The following is a 17,638-nucleotide window of genomic DNA, read 5'->3' on the forward strand; positions in this document are numbered from 1 at the left end:
TTCAGATGAAAGAGATGAAGGCTTTTTATTGACAAATACACAAAATAGGTCACAAAGCAGAATTATGAATTGTAGACTAACGAAAAAACCTCCTCGGTAAACATTTCAGTACGGCCTCTCTCATGCCCTTCAGTTACAACGATTAAGACTCATAAATACATATAAAAGAGGGAACACGTGTGTTCGGTTCTGCTATAAGAGCGCGGACAGACGAGCAGATAAAACCACGGTATGTAGGTTAGCATGTAAAGAAGCTGTGTGATAAACATGAATAAACGGAGCACATGCTAGGAGAATAAATATGAAAATACAAAAACAATAAAGGTTTTTTTTTATATATTTGTATTGCTGTTCACCGTCGTTAAGTTTTCTTTGGATTAGAGACGTTCTCAGTTTCAACAGTTTACATTCTTCGAGAGACGAACCTGCACGTTGCATAGCTTCCAGGGAAAAGTCAAGTCTGTCCAAACTGAGATGATTTCTTTGATAAGAGTCAAACCTGCAGCCAACAGTTCACTGCAAAGTTCATGTTAGTTTCAAGTCAGTATAAAGGCTTTGTTATTTTATCTTAAAAAAGGACTCATTAATCTGTAACTACACAGTTTTTTGTACTGTGACAGCGCTTAAATACATCAGGACTGCCAATGAGGTTTGGGCAGCTTCATCTTCATCTGGAAAGTTGAGTCATCGTTTCATGACTTCAACTTACAGTTAACTGCAAGTGACACCACAGGGTTAGTGGTTAAGTGCTTATTCATGGGTTGTGAATACAGAAGTTTTATTAATCGTAACTTAATTTGCACAAATAAATGCCCCAAAAAGACATAATGACCAAATGTGAGTTAAAGTGAGACTATGCAACGTTTGACAGAAGAAATTACAAATGAAACATTTTGAACTCATGAAAACAAAACACGTCCCTGATCGATTAATTACACTCAGGTTTTTTGTCGTTAAAGCCTCACCTGCTCTGGTGTGACCATAGGCAGTATCAAGCAAAAGTAACATGATCTCTCTCAATTTTGAATTTTGAGGTTGAACATTCGAAGCCGCATGTTTCTGTTTCCAGTTAAAAAAGGCACTTCTTCTTCTTCTTCTTCTCGACCGTCTCTCTGTAAAGCCAGATATGCAAACTGAACAGATACTGTATATACAAATGACACAACTCATAGGCACTGAATCATTTACAAACTGCAGCAAAAAAGACATATTAAAAAAAAACAATTTTTGGTCCTCTAAAAGCATACTTTGTCTTTGGGGTCTGGGGGGAGGGACGGCAAGTTTGGTTGCTACATGTTTACAGTTAAAAAAGTCAGTCATGTGATGTATCCGTGGATAATTTCCATGTAAAGGCATTTAATATATGAAAAAACAAGGCACGTGTTGGACCCTGGTCGTCTGGACAAAAAATTTACACTTGTTCTCCTCGCATTTCCTCTTCCTGCTTCCTGCATGCTGTAGTCCGAGCATGTGAAGCAGAACGTCAGCTTCGTGTTCGGTGTTTCCCTTTATTTGTGTTTCCTGTGTCAGTTCTGGCGTTGGCGGGAAGCTACGCATGGCTGTGGACGGAGATGCTTGACAGGTCGTTCCTGATGATCTCATTGACTGCAGAGGAAAAAGAGAGAAAAGGACGGTCAGTATGTCAGACGCTATTTTATAAGCCATCGTACTGAGTGTCTGCATGCACACGTGTGTCGAGTTATATCCCGTGATCAGTGATCGTACATGAACATTTGAACAGTTTTGGTTTCTGACATCAGATTTCAGATTTTTCTGAAGGCAGTGAGTTGTCAACCAGGACACTAGCCAGGTCAAACTTTAACCAAATTTCAATCTCAAAGTTTCCATCTACGACCGTTATGCGATTATCAGGGGATTGGTCGATCGAGACAAGCAGTAGGTGGCGCCAATTCTCCAGAAAAACATTATGCCACTGCAGAGGAGGGCGCAAGGAGATGATGTAATTAAGAGAGCGCCAGCCAAACCCATGAATGTATAATACCACAGTGCCACTCGACCTCGCTTCCAATCCTGCAAAAAATTCAACCAAAGCCCCAAAATCATTTTCCCCACAGAGCACCACTATGAAAGAGACATCTGTAGAAGTGACAGGACACCTTGAGCTGCAGAAAAGGTCCATTATGACACATGTTGGTTTATATTGGCAAAACTTTTCTCGAGTCATTCTCAGTGAACTGACTAGGCGCCATCGTTGTGTCCAGTATTTAGTTATGTAGGACATCTATGGTCAAACCTCAAATGGCACAGAACAAGGTAGGAAACAACACAGAAATATGACATTGTTGTATTTTGTCATGTGAGGAAGGTCACATCAGATCTGTGTGGAGCGATGATGTGACTGTTTCAATCATCTCTTTAGGTCGAAGATACATTATGATTTTAACGACCACTTCAGGTACACAGGCTCTCGTTTCCTGTGTACGTCCGGGTCGTCAGCAGTGCACGCCCTCAGAAATTACCGCTATGCGTACGCAAGATCAGATATGCAGGTAAATGGGAGGAGGTCAGTATGTGGGAGGTGACAGGGTCAGGGGTCAGTAGCAGCAGGGACAACAAGCTAACGTGTGCCGTCTTGTATGTTAACACGATGCAGCTGGTTGTCTATGCAAATGTTTAGTTCAGAAGAAAGCATGTCTTTGGCCTTAGTCGACTGATCCGTCATGTAACTGTTAGCTAAGCCAGAATGTGTTTAGTATTAGCTACTGTTTCTCTCTGTTAGCGGAGCAGTGAGAGGCACCGAGACGAGACACTCGAGAACGGGCTTAAAGTCACATCCTTTGGACTGTTGCAAAAAATCTGACCCGAGCCCGTCACAAAGAAATCCACAATCGAGCAGCTTTAAACAAACAAATTGGCTTGTATAGGCAACCCGGACAGACAACCCTAAGATCCGCTCACATATGGCCAATAAAGTGATTAATGCATGTAACTTACTAAAAATTGTTGAGCTCCTCTAACATCTAAAACCAGTTTTCAGTCGGTAGAAGTAGTTTAAACTTGCATAAAGTGATTTTTCTGAAGGTGCAACAACCTTTGAACACAACATAACAGTACAAAGTAGATACAGCACTTTCAAATGTTAGCAAACAGCTGCTAATTTACACATCGAGCAGAAACAAAGAGTCCAATATTCACTCTCCTTTCAGTTCTCTGAGACAAACATCTGGCCCTCTAGTCGCTAAATGCTTCACTGAGTTCACCGGTTGGCTGGTTGTCATCCGTGTGTTCGCAGGTTATCAGAGATATTTTGGGTTGAAAATAGCTGCTGATGAAAGTGAGAGTGAACCAAAAATAGCAAAAGGAAGAGGAAACTGCAGAACCATCAGTGGCACCTTTAGTTTCATTTCTATTCTTAAATTAAACAAATGCATCGTGCAGCTTTAATGTGCCGTCTTCGTCCCCAGTGAGTACAACCCTCCGAGCTCTCTGTGATTTCCTCTGAGTCGACCTAATAGAATCACTGAGATCTGAGATCCCCAGACCTCCTGTTTCTTTATCAGGAGAGATGATGCAACCTCCTGCTGTCTCTGAAGGATCCAGGTGCGCTTGTTTATCTGTTTTTATCAGCTGTGTTCTTTGGCTGACGGAGGGGTGGGGGGGGGTGATACACAGCAGACTGAGTAAAGCTAAAACAGAAAATATGGAGACACCAGAGTAGTGATAACAGAGAAAAAGGACAAATCAGTCATATTCTGAACTCAGTAAGGGAGACTGAGACCCTTCATTTTTCATCAGCTTCTTATCTGTGAACTCATTTAATCAGCTTCTCACTTCTTAAATCAGCCTCCAGGAGGTTCAGGATCAGGCCCCTCTCTCAGCTCTCACAGGGATGAGAAATGTTCGAGGGGAAGGGGGAACACCCCTGGATCCAGCCCCTGAGAAACAGAGCCAGCGGGACCGAGGGAGGAATTCCCTTTGACTGACTGGATGCTGGAAAAGCAGGCTTGAAACCTGAGATCCCCCCCTCGACACAATGCAATGACTTTTTTTTTTTTGTCTAATCGTTTATTTTCATCGAAGGCAGCGGAGCGGCCTTTCCCTCTGTGACCCAGCGGTGGCACAGTCGCTTCCTACCAGAAATGCGGCTCACTTCCTATCGCGAGGGAGATGACGTGCACACGTGGGGGTGTACGTGCAGGAGTGTGCAGGAGGCTGCCATGGCAAAAAAAAAACAAAACAAAGAAGTGTGTCATAATCACCTTAAAGTAGCAGAAATACAACTGAGGAGGAACTCAACAACAAGTGACCTCAATACTGACTGGATCTGTTTACAATTACAAAGAGCGTTACTCGTCTAGACGTGAGGGGAGCGTGTTTGGCTCGCTGATTGACTGCCATTAATAAAGAACATGAAGATCTCCAGAGAGGTTTGATAGCTACACAACAGCAGATCTCGCATGAGCGTGTCACAGAAACACACGGACACACTGAAGCTATTATGTGACCGTGAGGACAGGGTGAGATGATTCACAGCGATACGTCTTGGCACCGCGGAAGATGCTTGTCAAGACAGCAGAGACATTTATATTCAGGGGATCTAAATCACTTTGTCTTGCTGCAGCAGATGGCCAAAAAAGGATAAACTCATCAGCCGCGTTCAAGTTTTATTCTTAAAGGGACACTCCGACAATTTTCACGTTAAGGTCAGTTTACGCTTCATGAGGAGGACTACTCAGCTTGAGAAAACAGTTGTATAACGCCTTGAATTGTCCTGGGTGAAGCTTTATAAAGCCTGACCACATGACCCAGAGCATGTCATCAGCTCTGAAGCCCCTGAAATTAAGGCGACGCGGCTGCCAAGCAGAAGATGGGGTTTCAAGACGGCATTTAGGAATGTGTAAGCACAAAACCACTGGATATATTAAAGCGGAGACCCCTGGTGAAGACTACGTTTCAACATTTGTAACTGTGAAACCAAAAGCTATGACAACTTCCAGCTGTGTTTGTGGCGACAGAATCGGGTAACCAGACTCCACCGGGCACATCTGCATTGCGATCCTGACACGACACAGTCTCACAGTTCATCACGGCCGCTCTAGACAATGCTTGAAACGTGTTTCAGAACGGCCCAGGGGCGGCGCTCTGCTCTGACAATACACGCCCAGTCTGTGTTTGTCAAAGGAGGACAGGAGCTTCGTCAAGCTGCGTCGAGCAGATCGAGCCAGGCAGGAAGTCGGACACAGTAACGGCATAGAGCCCGGTCGGTTTTCAAAATAAAACACCATGTGCAGACGGAGATACAGCGCTACAAAGTTGAAAATGTTGAGCAAAAACAGAGATTTTTAGACATCTTTTAAACCTCAGTTACAGACGTCTAAAGATCTTCCTGTGGTTCAACATGAAAGTTTTTACGATCGTTGGACAGCGACGGCTTGAATGGTAGAAAATTAAACCTAAAAACGTGCTCTCTGTATTTGTGTTTTATAGGTAATGGGTTAAACGATGACGCTGGTTTTGACCTTGATTCCAGCTGCTTTACACATTATGGCTAAATCACCTGTTCAGTATTCATCCGGAGTGCAGACAAGAGGAATCTGCTCCACAAATGAGGCTGGACTTGATTGAAATAAACCTCCACAGACTTCACCTTCATCAGGATTAGTATCTCTGTAATGGTAACAGTCAGATTACACTGGCCTACTTTTCTGTGTGTACAGCAAGCAAGATGTTGAGCAGCCATGTGAATGGGAGAATATTACCAAAAGACATACTTGAACCAGGAGAAATAAACACTCCGACCTCATCTCCACCCTCCTACAGTCTCCATGTGCGCTCTCTCCCGGCCCAGACTGAACTGACCGACCTCCTCTCCTCTATTTGATCTGGCTTTGACCTTCTCAACATCTGGAGGTGGAAGGATATAATCTTTGAGCTCAGGCCTCGAGAGGAAGTTATTACACCGACTTCTCTGGACGCCGGCTGTAACTTTAGGACATGAAGACCTTGTCAGACCTCCACATCGTGTCATCACCTGTCCGGCAACTCTCAAAAATCACGGATGAGTTACGGCGTTCAGATATTTTTTCCTTACACATCACCGTGCGCCACATGTGGTGGAATAGCTTTTACAAAATAATAAAAGTGTATAAAGACAGAATTCAGTAGTTTATTATGTTATAAAACACACGAAGGCCGGGCAGTTAAACTTTATCTTTTGCCCCGCTGAGGGCCACAACGTTTACTGTTTATCCGCCGGTTGCCATGGCCCACTTTTCACAGGGCCGTCACATTTGATGCGGAGGGTCTAATTGAAAAAGAAAGTCAATCTATTGATCACTAAGTGTGTTTACAACAAAGTCCTAAAAATAGGCCCGGCACCAGCGTGACATCTGTGTCGCGTGTTCTCCGGTCACATCGATTCGAGAGGTAGAGACGCTTCAGACAGGCGGACAGCGGCTTTTATCTAAACATGCCTGAGGTTTGTTATCGTAAATTGAGGGGAAGTTTTTATTTCTCATAAATTTGTGTTTAAAGTTAAGAGTGAGTTTTTTGTGTGCAATTTACAACCTCATAATCTCAGAGAATAATCGAGTTTTGTTCTTGCAAATCTGTGAGTTTTCTACATAAATGTAACACTTTAATAGCAGAAAAGTTATTTCTTGCAAAATATTCCCATTTTACCCCCGCTACATTATCATTATTATTATTATGTAGCCTAAAATGGCCCTAATAAGCCATCATTCTCATCCATGTTGGCTCGAAAGTTGAGGTTCAAAGTTCATTATCAATACGATCGACAGCTCAGGAACAGCCACTCAATGGACCTAATGGTGAAACTGTTTCTTTACCTGCTGTTTCCAAGGTCAAGAACTGGACATAAATTCCTTAAAGTGCTCAGAAAAACTGAAATTTGATATCGTGCCACTACATGGACTTCAGCTGCTTCGTCCAAGGTCCAGAATTTGCTCATAAAACAATGAAGACCGAATGAAAAGACATTACTTGTGGTCAAATATATGACAGCATACTCTAATTAACCTCATTGCACAACGCGCTGCAGTGTTATTGAGTTAACTTGAGTTATTCAGCAGCAGGGAAGGTGTGGTTGGATATGATGTAATCCAGGAACCGGTTTCCTGTCCCATGGAGGTCCACAGCAGCTGGAGCAGACTGATACAGCCCGGCTCTCCGACCAGGAAACCCCAAACAGACGAGGAACTCCCAAACAATTAGCAGGACAGCCCTGTTTGCCTCATTAAGGGCCGAAGCGCGTCGACATTGTCCGGCCTGTAATAACACGATCAGCCGGCGAGATATTCAACAATCCTCTCTCCGAACGCTGGGAATAAATCAGCTGAGGGACCAGAGCTCAGACAATGACACCCCCTCCTCCACCGTTTACTGCCACGTCAAGTCCAGGCCACAAGCCACGAGATGTTCTTGGCCCACATAATGAGGCTCCTACTGGGTTACTGCAAGTCAGTCCCTCAGCGCGGGTCTGTAGTTCACCACAGACTCTGCCAATTTCTCTTTTAACCCAGGTATTATTTAAAAAGAAAAATGTCTGGATAATAGAGCTCTGTAGGCCGGAGGAAAACAGAATAATAGAAGGAGAGAAGATGTCAGCAAAATATCACCACAATGTACTTTTCTACAGCGAGAAACAATGAAAAGGGAAACGTCAGAACGGTAAAACAATCGATTTTCTATTCAGTCGAACTGTATACATACACAGTCACGAACGATAAATATACACGCAGGACGTACTGTGTACATGTCGGTTGGTTGGTTTGTCAGCAAAAACTACTGAACAGATTTCCATGAAACTTGCTGGATGAGTCTCGGCCCAGAATAGACCTCATTAACTATTCCAGGATTTCTCTTCTCACTTTCTTAATCATTACAAGAAAGGGTGTTTTCAACATTTTCGTTAAGTTCTCAGGGTATAGGAATTATATAATAATGGATCTTGATGGAAAAAATATATATATACCGGCAAACAACTATTTGCTTTGTGAAGACACGGTGGAGTAATGACGGCACGCTCTTTTGTTAGTCCACACGTGCGTGTTAGTGCGAGGGAAATCTGGATGTAGCTTCAGAGACGGAGCCCCGTTCACACTGTAGAGACTTCTGCCTCGAGTTCTGGTTCAGCCGGAGATGAAATGTTTCATTGTGCGGTTCTTCGAGACTTTCCCAATTTTATCAGAATGAATGGCTCAAATTCTGATGGTGAAATTAGTCATTCATCATCATAGCCGCTTCTTTCGCAATGTACGTTTCTGGGGAAAAAAAAAAAAGGGCCACAGTGCGTCACATGGAGGTTTAATTACATGGTTTGACCACTACCTGGCACTCTTCCTGGGGGCTTGATGCAGGGACGGAGAAAGTTGGTCTCAGCTGGAGGCACTGAGGGGTCAGTCTGTATAATGATGTCATAGTAAATGGTGCGTTCGTTTGGACGTCCAGGATAGCGTGTATCTGATGGTTATTTGGAATAATTTACAACAATCTGAGAGTGTTTTTTGCAGTTTGTTTTACAGCAGATGGCAAACTTGAACATCAACATATTATCGGTCAAAAAACAGCCACATCAACCACAGTCAACAACAGCAAGAGATGAAGAGGGAGAGACATTTACCAGACTCCCTTATAAAATCGTTAAATTTTGTGCCTCGTTGAGTTAGGAGCAACTTTATAAACTTTATGAAGTGTCGTTTCAGACAAATTCTTAATTATGTGGGCCTTCTTGTAAATTCAGCATAATGTTACAGCCTCGTTTTAGGGGGTGCTGCAGTGCTCAGCACCCTTAGTTCCCACATCCATGGCTTGATGTGAATCCCTCCCTGGCCTCCATTTTGAAAATGGCAAACTGGGAAGGAGCTTTCTCAGATTATAGCTAAACAAACGAGTAACGTATGCAGCAAAATAATCATGATTCATATTTAATAAACACAGAATAATTGTTACAGTTTTATGAGCAGAGTTTGTTCAAATGCTGCTTTTTTGTTTTTCAACTTTAGTGTTTAGTGTTTTAGCTACAGTAGATGTGCACTATGTATATATGTTGCATTGCTCTCCTTATGTTACAGTGTTTATCTTTATTGTCTCAGTAAAATAAATTAAATGAAATTATACGGTCATTGATCAGACTGTGTTTTTATTTTTGTTGTTGTATTGTATTCTAATATTTCTGCTCCATCAAATCAAAATCTAAGAAGGCATTTTGCAATGACTCCACTATGACACAGCCAAAAAAATCCCACACCAATACCTCAAGTAGGAGAGTAGAAGGAAAGCAAAGATCATTTTTAATTGCGGGGCTCTTACATTTCATTACATCATACTGTTGCTCCTTTCTTTTTCCGGCCACTCATTGTCTTTAGAAATGCACCAATAACTGTAACTGGCGAAAAATGATACAAAGCAGATGTGGATGTTGATGAATATGTGATAAACCAAAGATATATTCCTCCTGTAAACATAAATTAATGAAATTAATAGCTGATAATTCATAGGAACCTTAAACGTGACACGTGTACAGTCAGGTGAAAATTCTTTGTAAAACTACAGATAAATTTTGCTTCTTTCTTCAACTGTGGATGCAAATGATTTGAAGCAGAAAGTGGATTTACTGTTAGAATCAGACGGAGTCGAGTTCACTCTCAAATTCTTTTCCTATGATCATCTGAAGTCTCTGGTCGTCAATTGTGCTGCTCTGACATCTAACAAGGCCACAACACGCCATAAAAAAGCATTTCGTAATGTTATTTGGCTCTGATCTGACTTCAAAATGCACATGTTTTGCTCATGTTACCTCACCGCTGACAAAAGTCTTCGGCACACTACTGTGCAGCATAACGTATGGCTTTGGCCACCTCTTCCAGACTCTCTCGGAGCCAAAGGGAAGCATGCAAACCTCTCCAGTCAGCAAGTTTTATGGCAGCGTGGCCGGCCTCCATCTCCCTCAGCCTCGGCAGCGGTGGAGTTCAAACCGTGCACCCTGCAGCCTCGAGCTCCGGCTCGGGGCCAGACGGCACGATTCAGACTTTCCGTGAGCAGACATGTTTGTGACCTCTCGGGGGACGGTGTGAAAAAATGTGTAACAGAGCGGGGGGATCCTGACGAATATGAGAGGGCTGAACAAACAGGGAACAGATATCAGCTCTGATTACAGATGAAAGAGCAACAACACAGTTCAGCTGGGAGATGAAAAACACCTGACTGTCGCTTCATTTAGAAGTGCAGTTAAAGATTCATGTTTAAATAAGTCAAGCTGAAATTTAAATTACTTTCTGACCATTTTACGACATGTCTACATTCAGAGGTCACTGATTTTGGACTCCAGCAACGTGTTTCTGTTACAGTTTCACAAAAATCAGTGAATAAAGTTATAAATTTGTGTTTTTGTACGGCAATCAGTGAGGTCCAGTACCCAGAAACACACTGCCCATCCTCCGTCCAAGTTTCTTGGAAATCTCTTCAGTATTTTTTGTGTAATCATGCTGACAAACCAACCAACCAACCAACCAACCAACCTGCAAACTAGCGAACCAATCACCATCAAATTAATGTAGAGGAGTAAAAGTGAAGTGTTGTGGAAGTACAAGTACCTAAAAATCAGATCAGAGTCAGAATTCCTTTATTTGTCCTGCAAAATGAGTTAATGTACTTAGTTACATTCCTTCACCGCCTGTAATGACAGTCAGTGTCTCGGCTCCCTAAAAGTCTCAGATGTCGTCGTTTGTGTTTTAACGAGCTCGGCCGACATGAAATTACAGTAACACCACACCTGAGCGAGGCCGTAAAGCAGAAAAGTCGTATCAAACTCTGCCAACGGTTTTAATGAAGTGAGAAGCCACATTAAGTCTGGAATGCTTTCGAAAAAATCTCCTTCAATCCGCCAGTGAAAACAAGTGTAATTGGAGGCCCAGCTCCTCAGAAATATCCATTATGGTTACGGTGGCGTACTTTTAACTACACCTGGTTTGAAAGAGACACGAGCAGCGGTGGCACCACTGAGAGCATAATTACAAATCAAATCTTTAGCTGCGGCCGGCCAAATCTCCCCGCAGACAGGGTTAACAAGTGTTAATGTATTTACCCAGACTGTTGAGAGGAAGTGGCATGGGAACGGTCTGAGTCCCGCAGTCTGCGGCGCAACAACAGCGTCTCAGGAAGCTCGGCCAGACGATCCAGCGGGGTCTCTGGTGACGGATCAAAGCCCGCTGCTCCGTCCACTGATAGCTGCTGGTTAGTGTTTCTTCATCTAGTGGAGGGCTGTTTCTTTTTGCCTCGAGGAAGATCATTTATCCAATTTATTTCGAATCACCGCAAAGCTCAGAGCGCACGGCCCTGAACCTCAGTGGTGAGCGCAGAGGGCCTGAGCAGTGAGATCATAAAGTTTGTGCTCCTAAAACCCTGCTCTCTCTGAGATAAATAAAGTGGGTCACCAAAACTGTATTCATTACATCAGTCTCGTTCGGGGTTTACAACCGTGTATATCAAACGGTAGACCACCGGGTTTCTTAGAAGATAGACGACGAAGAAAGCTGACAGAGATGGACAGAGGCGGCACGAAAAGTGAAAGAATTTGTACAGAGATATTAAAGAAATGCGGGTTTTTTATCAGCCTCTGTTCGAGTAAGACCTTTCTACACAGTCATCACTCCTACTCCTCCTTCAGTGGCCTGCAACTGACACAAACATCGCAGTTTCACAATATAGACAAGTCTGCATGCTGCGCAACAGAAACACCCGCTGAAGAGGTTCACTATCTCTGTGCTGAATACTTTTATAAGAATAAAACTTAACGAACAGAGGATATCTAGGACACTGATATATCCATTCAAAGACACAATTACACAGAGTATTCCCCCCAAAATCTCACTATACTCTAATAAATGTGACTCAACAGAAACAACCTGATCACACAGTTATGTCTCAATTTGCAGAGAGAAACTGGTGGTTGAGATTCAATCTGATCCAGTCGGACAGGCTCAGGAGACTTTTATCTTATGGGCTTCTCACTGCTAAGACACTCATTCTTCTACTTTGGAAGAAAGAAGGAAATGCCTTCTGTAAACCTCTGACTGGCTAACTGAGTTGCATTTAGAGAGAATCAGATGTATTCTTAAAAAACACTGTGCAAAGATCTGGCACTCATTAACCTCCCTTCTGACAAGCTAAACTAAATCAAATCCTGTATGTAACTTACACTATGTGCAATACCATATAATACTCCTTGGGAGGGTCAAGGGTCAGGGGATGGGTGTGGGTCAGTTCCACACTATGAGGCTGTTTATCTCTGGTATTCACATGTGTTTTTGGTGATCCCATCACAAGGGAACTCCTCTTCAGTTCATACCAGGCAACAGGCATCTCGACTGACCTCTAGCGATCGCATCTCTCATTAAACATGATGTTTTATACACAACAAAAGAATAAACTTAATGTATAACATTAGCCGAATTAACAAGAAGGCACAAATGACTAAGAATTTTTCATTGCCAGTGTTTCGCAAGTTTAGAAAGTTTCTCCTAATGCAACAACTCATAAAATTGAGCAATTTTTAAAGGGAGTCTGGTGAATTCCCCTCCCTCTTCATCTACCTGCTGTTGTTGACTGTGGTTGATGCAGCTGCTTTGGTCTGATGATGCAAAATGTTCTCAAACTGTTGTAAATTATTGTTAATAAGTACTAGATAGAAGTTATCCTGGCCATTCAAATTAATACAAAAACACAAAAGTCGTGCGCCACTTACGATGACGTCATCATATAGACTGATCCCTCAGCACCTCCAACCGTGACTGACTTCCTGCATCCCTGCCACTTCAGAGATTGTACACTGTGGTAAGTCCAGCTGATTATTGTTTGTTTAAAAAAGATAAAGAAGGCGTGTGTATACTGTTTTTATCTCTAAAATCTTGTAGGTCCTGCATCGAGAAATTGCTTGACACCCAGTAAGATTTAGCAAATACGCAAAATAGTGAAGCATGTGTCATTTTTACACTTCAATACAGGTTAAACAGATATAATATATTGAGGAGGTTTAGATGTGCTGGTCGGCAGACTTTCTCACCTTTGTTCAGAGACGGGCTAAATCTTTGTCCCTGTTTCCAGTCTTTACGCTCAGGCAAGACAACCAGCTCCTGGCTGTCCAGGGATGGTGAAGGAATGACACGCCCTACTCTGCCTCTGATTGGCTAGTACTCATTGGTTAGGTTTGGGCATGAGGAGTGATGATTGGGGAAGAAGAAGAAGAAGAAGAAGAAGAAGAAGAAGAAGAAGAAGCAGATGAAGAAGAAGAAGCCGAAGATGAAGCAGATGAAGAAGAAGAAGAAGAAGAAGAAGAAGCCGAAGATGAAGCAGATGAAGAAGAAGAAGAAGAAGAAGAAGAAGAAGAAGAAGAAGAAGGAGAAGAAGAAGAAGACGAAGATGAAGCAGATGAAGAAGAAGAAGAAGAAGGAGGAGGAGGAGGGTTATTAGGGTCATTCCTTCACCATCCTACAAAAAGAGATACCGTAAAGTTATGCGAATGGTTTCAAACTTCTCTGTAACTTTAAGCATTGAAAGTTTTTTTTTCAGAAATATTCAACTATTCCTTGAAATGACATTGGATAAGGAGATTTGCTCCAAAACAAAAGCTCCTAACTGACTTCTAAAGGCCAAAACTTTTAGCTCCTGGCGATGTGATCGGTGACTCACATGATACTTATCAGATATCCCATCAGCACCTGCGGATATATTACGCTCATTATGTGTTGGAGCGCAATAAAAACCCTTTTGTTTAGTTAATCAGGAGGTTGGACGGGCTGTTGGCTTTCTAATTTTTTCCGTGCACTGGATTAGAAAGTAGAGCATAACTTTGAATAATAATGAAAAATCTTTTCACTCACCATCATCGAGGTACATCTGGTCCAGCTCCTGTGGTTCTTGCTTGATGCTGACGGCGAGCGTCGGGGGGCTGCCATCCCCCCTCTCTGGCCCCTTGGGGTGCTGCTGAGCTCCTGGGCTGGTGCTGCCGCTGACCGGCGGCGCTGGAGTCATGCAGTGGGTCGGAGAGAAGGGGGCGTCGGTCGGGGTGGAGGGCTGCGAGGTCGGGGAGGAGGAGGCGCTGCTGGGCGGGTAGAGGATGGGCGGCTGGTAGCGGCCGGGCGTCTCCTGGATGATGGAGACGTGGGGGATCGGAGGCTGTTGGACCGCCGGGCCGGCAGGGAGGCACTTGGAGAAAGGCGGCGGCGACAGCTCGTGTAGTTTGGGGCTGGTGCTCGGAGACGACGAGGACGGCTTGGCTGCCAATCTCTGCTGGCCGACAGAGTAAGCCCCGCCCACCACACACGGCCTGAGGTCAGAGGTCATCATCGGGGTCATGACCTGAGGGGGAAAGTATGGCTTTGGGTGCAAGGACAGGCTGGGACTGCGCTGGCTGCACACCAGAGGGGCGTCGTAGTCGTCATGTGGCTCCGTCTTTATTGTCGGAACTGAAAGAAGAAGATGAAGAAAATGAGTAAACACATATTCAACCTTCTTCCTGCGAGTGTGAGTGAGTGAGTGGGTTTGTGGCTAGGAAACCCGCTGCCAAACAAACACTCTCATCAATGAGGCTCTGTGTCTGGGCCCGAGCTCTCCCACCCCGGCGAAAATATTCACAAAAAGCAGGAAAAAAGGGATGACTCATCAACACGAGAAACATCCAGCTGCTTCTATAATAAAACGTCTGTTTTCTTTGGACCCTGCTCCGGTGCTAATATCCACTAAATGTGCGATATGAAATATGTTGCTGTAACAGCAGCTCCGTACTCAGCAGGGTTCGGTAATTTAAAATAAATTACTGCTCGCTCATTGAGACAAAGACTTTAACTGGACGTGAAGGCTGAAAGAGACAAAATGGAGGCTTTCGGGATGTTTGAGGATTGTGGTTATCGTGGAGAGGAGTTCAAATGAGGCTTGTTCTCAGTCGCCGGCCACCCGTCCAGATTCCAGCGCAGAACATGTTGGAGTTTTTAAAATGTGGGCCGTCAATCTGCTGCGGCTCCTGACACGACATCAATCTTATATAACAAGCGTTTCAGTCCAGTTACAAGTGAACGACAGCACGGCTGTGACCCCGAGCTTCATCACTGCGTCACCGCACTGGATCTGATCCTGCTGCTTTTTAGTGCTGAAGCTGTTTTAGATTAAAATATGAAGTGTGAGCCTGAAATCACTCCTACTTCTGGTTCTATTCTCTCTTCTGCACTTTGTTAATTTAGCTTTTTTGCTCAGGGAAACCTCTCGAATAAAATCTTAGAGGGTGTACCGGGCTAAATAAAGAGCTCAAAAGAGCGAAACTAGGACGCGTCATGCCTTGCTGAAGCCTCCCACTGTCAACAACTGTAAAAGAGGAACTGCGATGAGATGGTTACACCAACCGCAGCACTAAAATAGCACATGCGCCCCTATTCTGGGCCCGTTTGGAGGAAGCGTGTGTGTGAAGGATAGGGCAGATGCACAGAAAGAAGCAGCAGAAGAAGTGTTTGTGTCGCCACAAAAGAGAAGGAGAGTGCACCCCTTTGTTTCCGGAGTGTGAAACTCAGTCGCGTGTGCCGTTCCCAGAATAAATCTGCTGTTTGTGTGCGAGCTGAGGGAACACCTGCAGCTCACCAAAAAGTTGAGTCTTTTATCTTTTTCTTTTTTTCAACACAAACTTCTCTTGACTTTCTCCTTTTTTTTTAAAAGATTATATTGTTCACTCGTGGTGGAAAGTAACTCAGCACTGAAGTACAATTTTGAGGCACTTTTACTTGAGTTTTCTGCTACTTTATATTTCTACTGTGCTTTGTACTCTGACAACTTCAGTTACATGTTGCTTTGCAGATTTAGTTAAATAAATCAAATTACAATCAAAGGCTGCAGCTTGTTTGGTCAAATAATGGTGAAAAATGTCAACCAGGGTCTCCCAGAGCTCAAGATGACGTCCTCAAACGTCTTGTTTTGTCCAGAAGCCTAAGATAATCAGTTTACTGTCACACGGGAGGAAAGAAACCAGAAATGGATTCAGATTCAGATCATTTCGCAGCACAGTCAGTCAGGATAACATGTTGACTTATAACTTTCCTGCAAACCACGGATACGTTCACATTCGTACGTGTCAGAAGCTGCGGACCGTGTTGACTTTTCTGCAAAACGTGTCACATCACGTCCACATTGCATGTTTATGACTTCCATATCCAGAGGTGGATGGGATGGTGTTGGAGTTACAGCTGAGACGGCTGCCGAGCAAGAGACGAGATAACATTGTCATGATGTCATGAGTTCTGTTTGTAGTCAGCACCGACATTACGTCTGACAAATTGTTACAGACCCGGGTTGTGCAAATTTGGACATAATCGCTGCTTTGAGGAGTCCTTGGGAGAACTTCCAGCTGACTTTGTGCCGACAGCAAACTGATATTTTTGAGGAGAAGCTGGGACATCTTCTGCCTTGTGGTGACACAAACAGGCATTTAAAGCCCAAAACTCAATGTTCTCCTGACCCGGACCGAGTGGTGTTTGTGGCTGAACCAAACCGGAGCGTAAGCACAGCGCTGACACAACATAAAACAGAAAACTGAACCAGGAGGAACGTAAAGTTATTTGTGGTTTAAATACATTTTGATGCTACAGTACTTTTAAACAAGTGAACATTTAAATGCATCACTTGTAACAGAGTATTTTCAGGGGTGGAAGTAACTAATTACATCTAATCAAATGACTGAATGAATGTAATTATGGGTGCTTCAGTATGTCTTACACCATGTAATCCACTTAGTTACTTTTAAAATCATATTGAACGATTGATTGAACGCCTGTTTTTGATCATGCAATAAACAGTAATTAATACAAACTAATGTTTGAAAGGAAAGCTTTCCACTTTTACTGAAGTATTTTTGTAATACCAGTAGTTTCACTTGTAATTGAGTAATATTTCAGTAATGTACAGTAACTGTACTCTCACTCTTCCCACCACTGAGTATTTATTACTGCTACTTCTTAAAAGTAGAAGATATCTGAGTACTTCCTCCGGCTCTTCCCAGACTCTCCCCCTTTAGGAGACACTGTCCAGACTCACTGTCCCCCGGTCTCTCCCCTCCCTCACCCTCTCCGGGTCTCGAGGACAATGCTCCACTTTGACAGCGGGGCACTCCGTCGCCCACGTTCAGGGCAGGGCCGCTTCATTTGAATCGCAGCTTTGAACCACCCACTGGATTTTCACTCCGCGAGCCCGGAGCGCAATTAGCAGCGGTTTTTACTTTTCAGTTGGTGGGTCAGTGTTTATATTTAGCTTGGCAACAGGTTCTCGATTCAAATAACATGCTTTTCCCATGCCCTCTCCCCACCCCTCACATCCAGCCATGAAGCTACAGGTACGGAAAAGAACAGATTTTATAGATTTTTGTGTTGTTTTTTTTTTGTTTTTTTTTTACAATGGAGGAATAATAAGGTTGCTTTGTTCCTCCCTTGAAAACCACCAGACAAGAGGGAAAACAAACTGTTTGTTCTCGTCTTCAGATGTGAGATGCTGGCAAAATGTTTCTAATTAGTCTGGATATGAAAGGCAGAGAGCAGACGGAGAGTGGTGGAGTGCTGCGGTGATGACAGGAGAGGAAAGAAAAGGCAGAATAAGCAACAAGGATGTGCTGACAGCTCGGAGGTAA

The 17,638-nt window shown here is 43.5% G+C and overlaps 1 protein-coding gene across 1 annotated transcript in view; it reads right to left on the bottom strand.

The window, feature by feature from the left end:
* nfatc1 (nuclear factor of activated T cells 1) overlaps nt 1-17,638 on the bottom strand; it is a 48,083-nt gene continuing 30,445 nt past the window's right edge. Inside the window, exons 9-10 of the mRNA XM_084379617.1 lie at nt 13,860-14,444; nt 1-1,605 (exon numbers count right to left, since the gene is read on the bottom strand). Coding sequence (XP_084235743.1) covers nt 1,550-1,605; nt 13,860-14,444 — 641 coding nt within the window. The 3' untranslated portion in view covers nt 1-1,549. The remainder of the gene's footprint in view (nt 1,606-13,859; nt 14,445-17,638) is intronic.

This window comes from Pagrus pagrus (assembly GCF_965226575.1).
Source record: "Pagrus pagrus genome assembly, chromosome: 17".
Taxonomy (NCBI): domain Eukaryota; kingdom Metazoa; phylum Chordata; class Actinopteri; order Spariformes; family Sparidae; genus Pagrus; species Pagrus pagrus.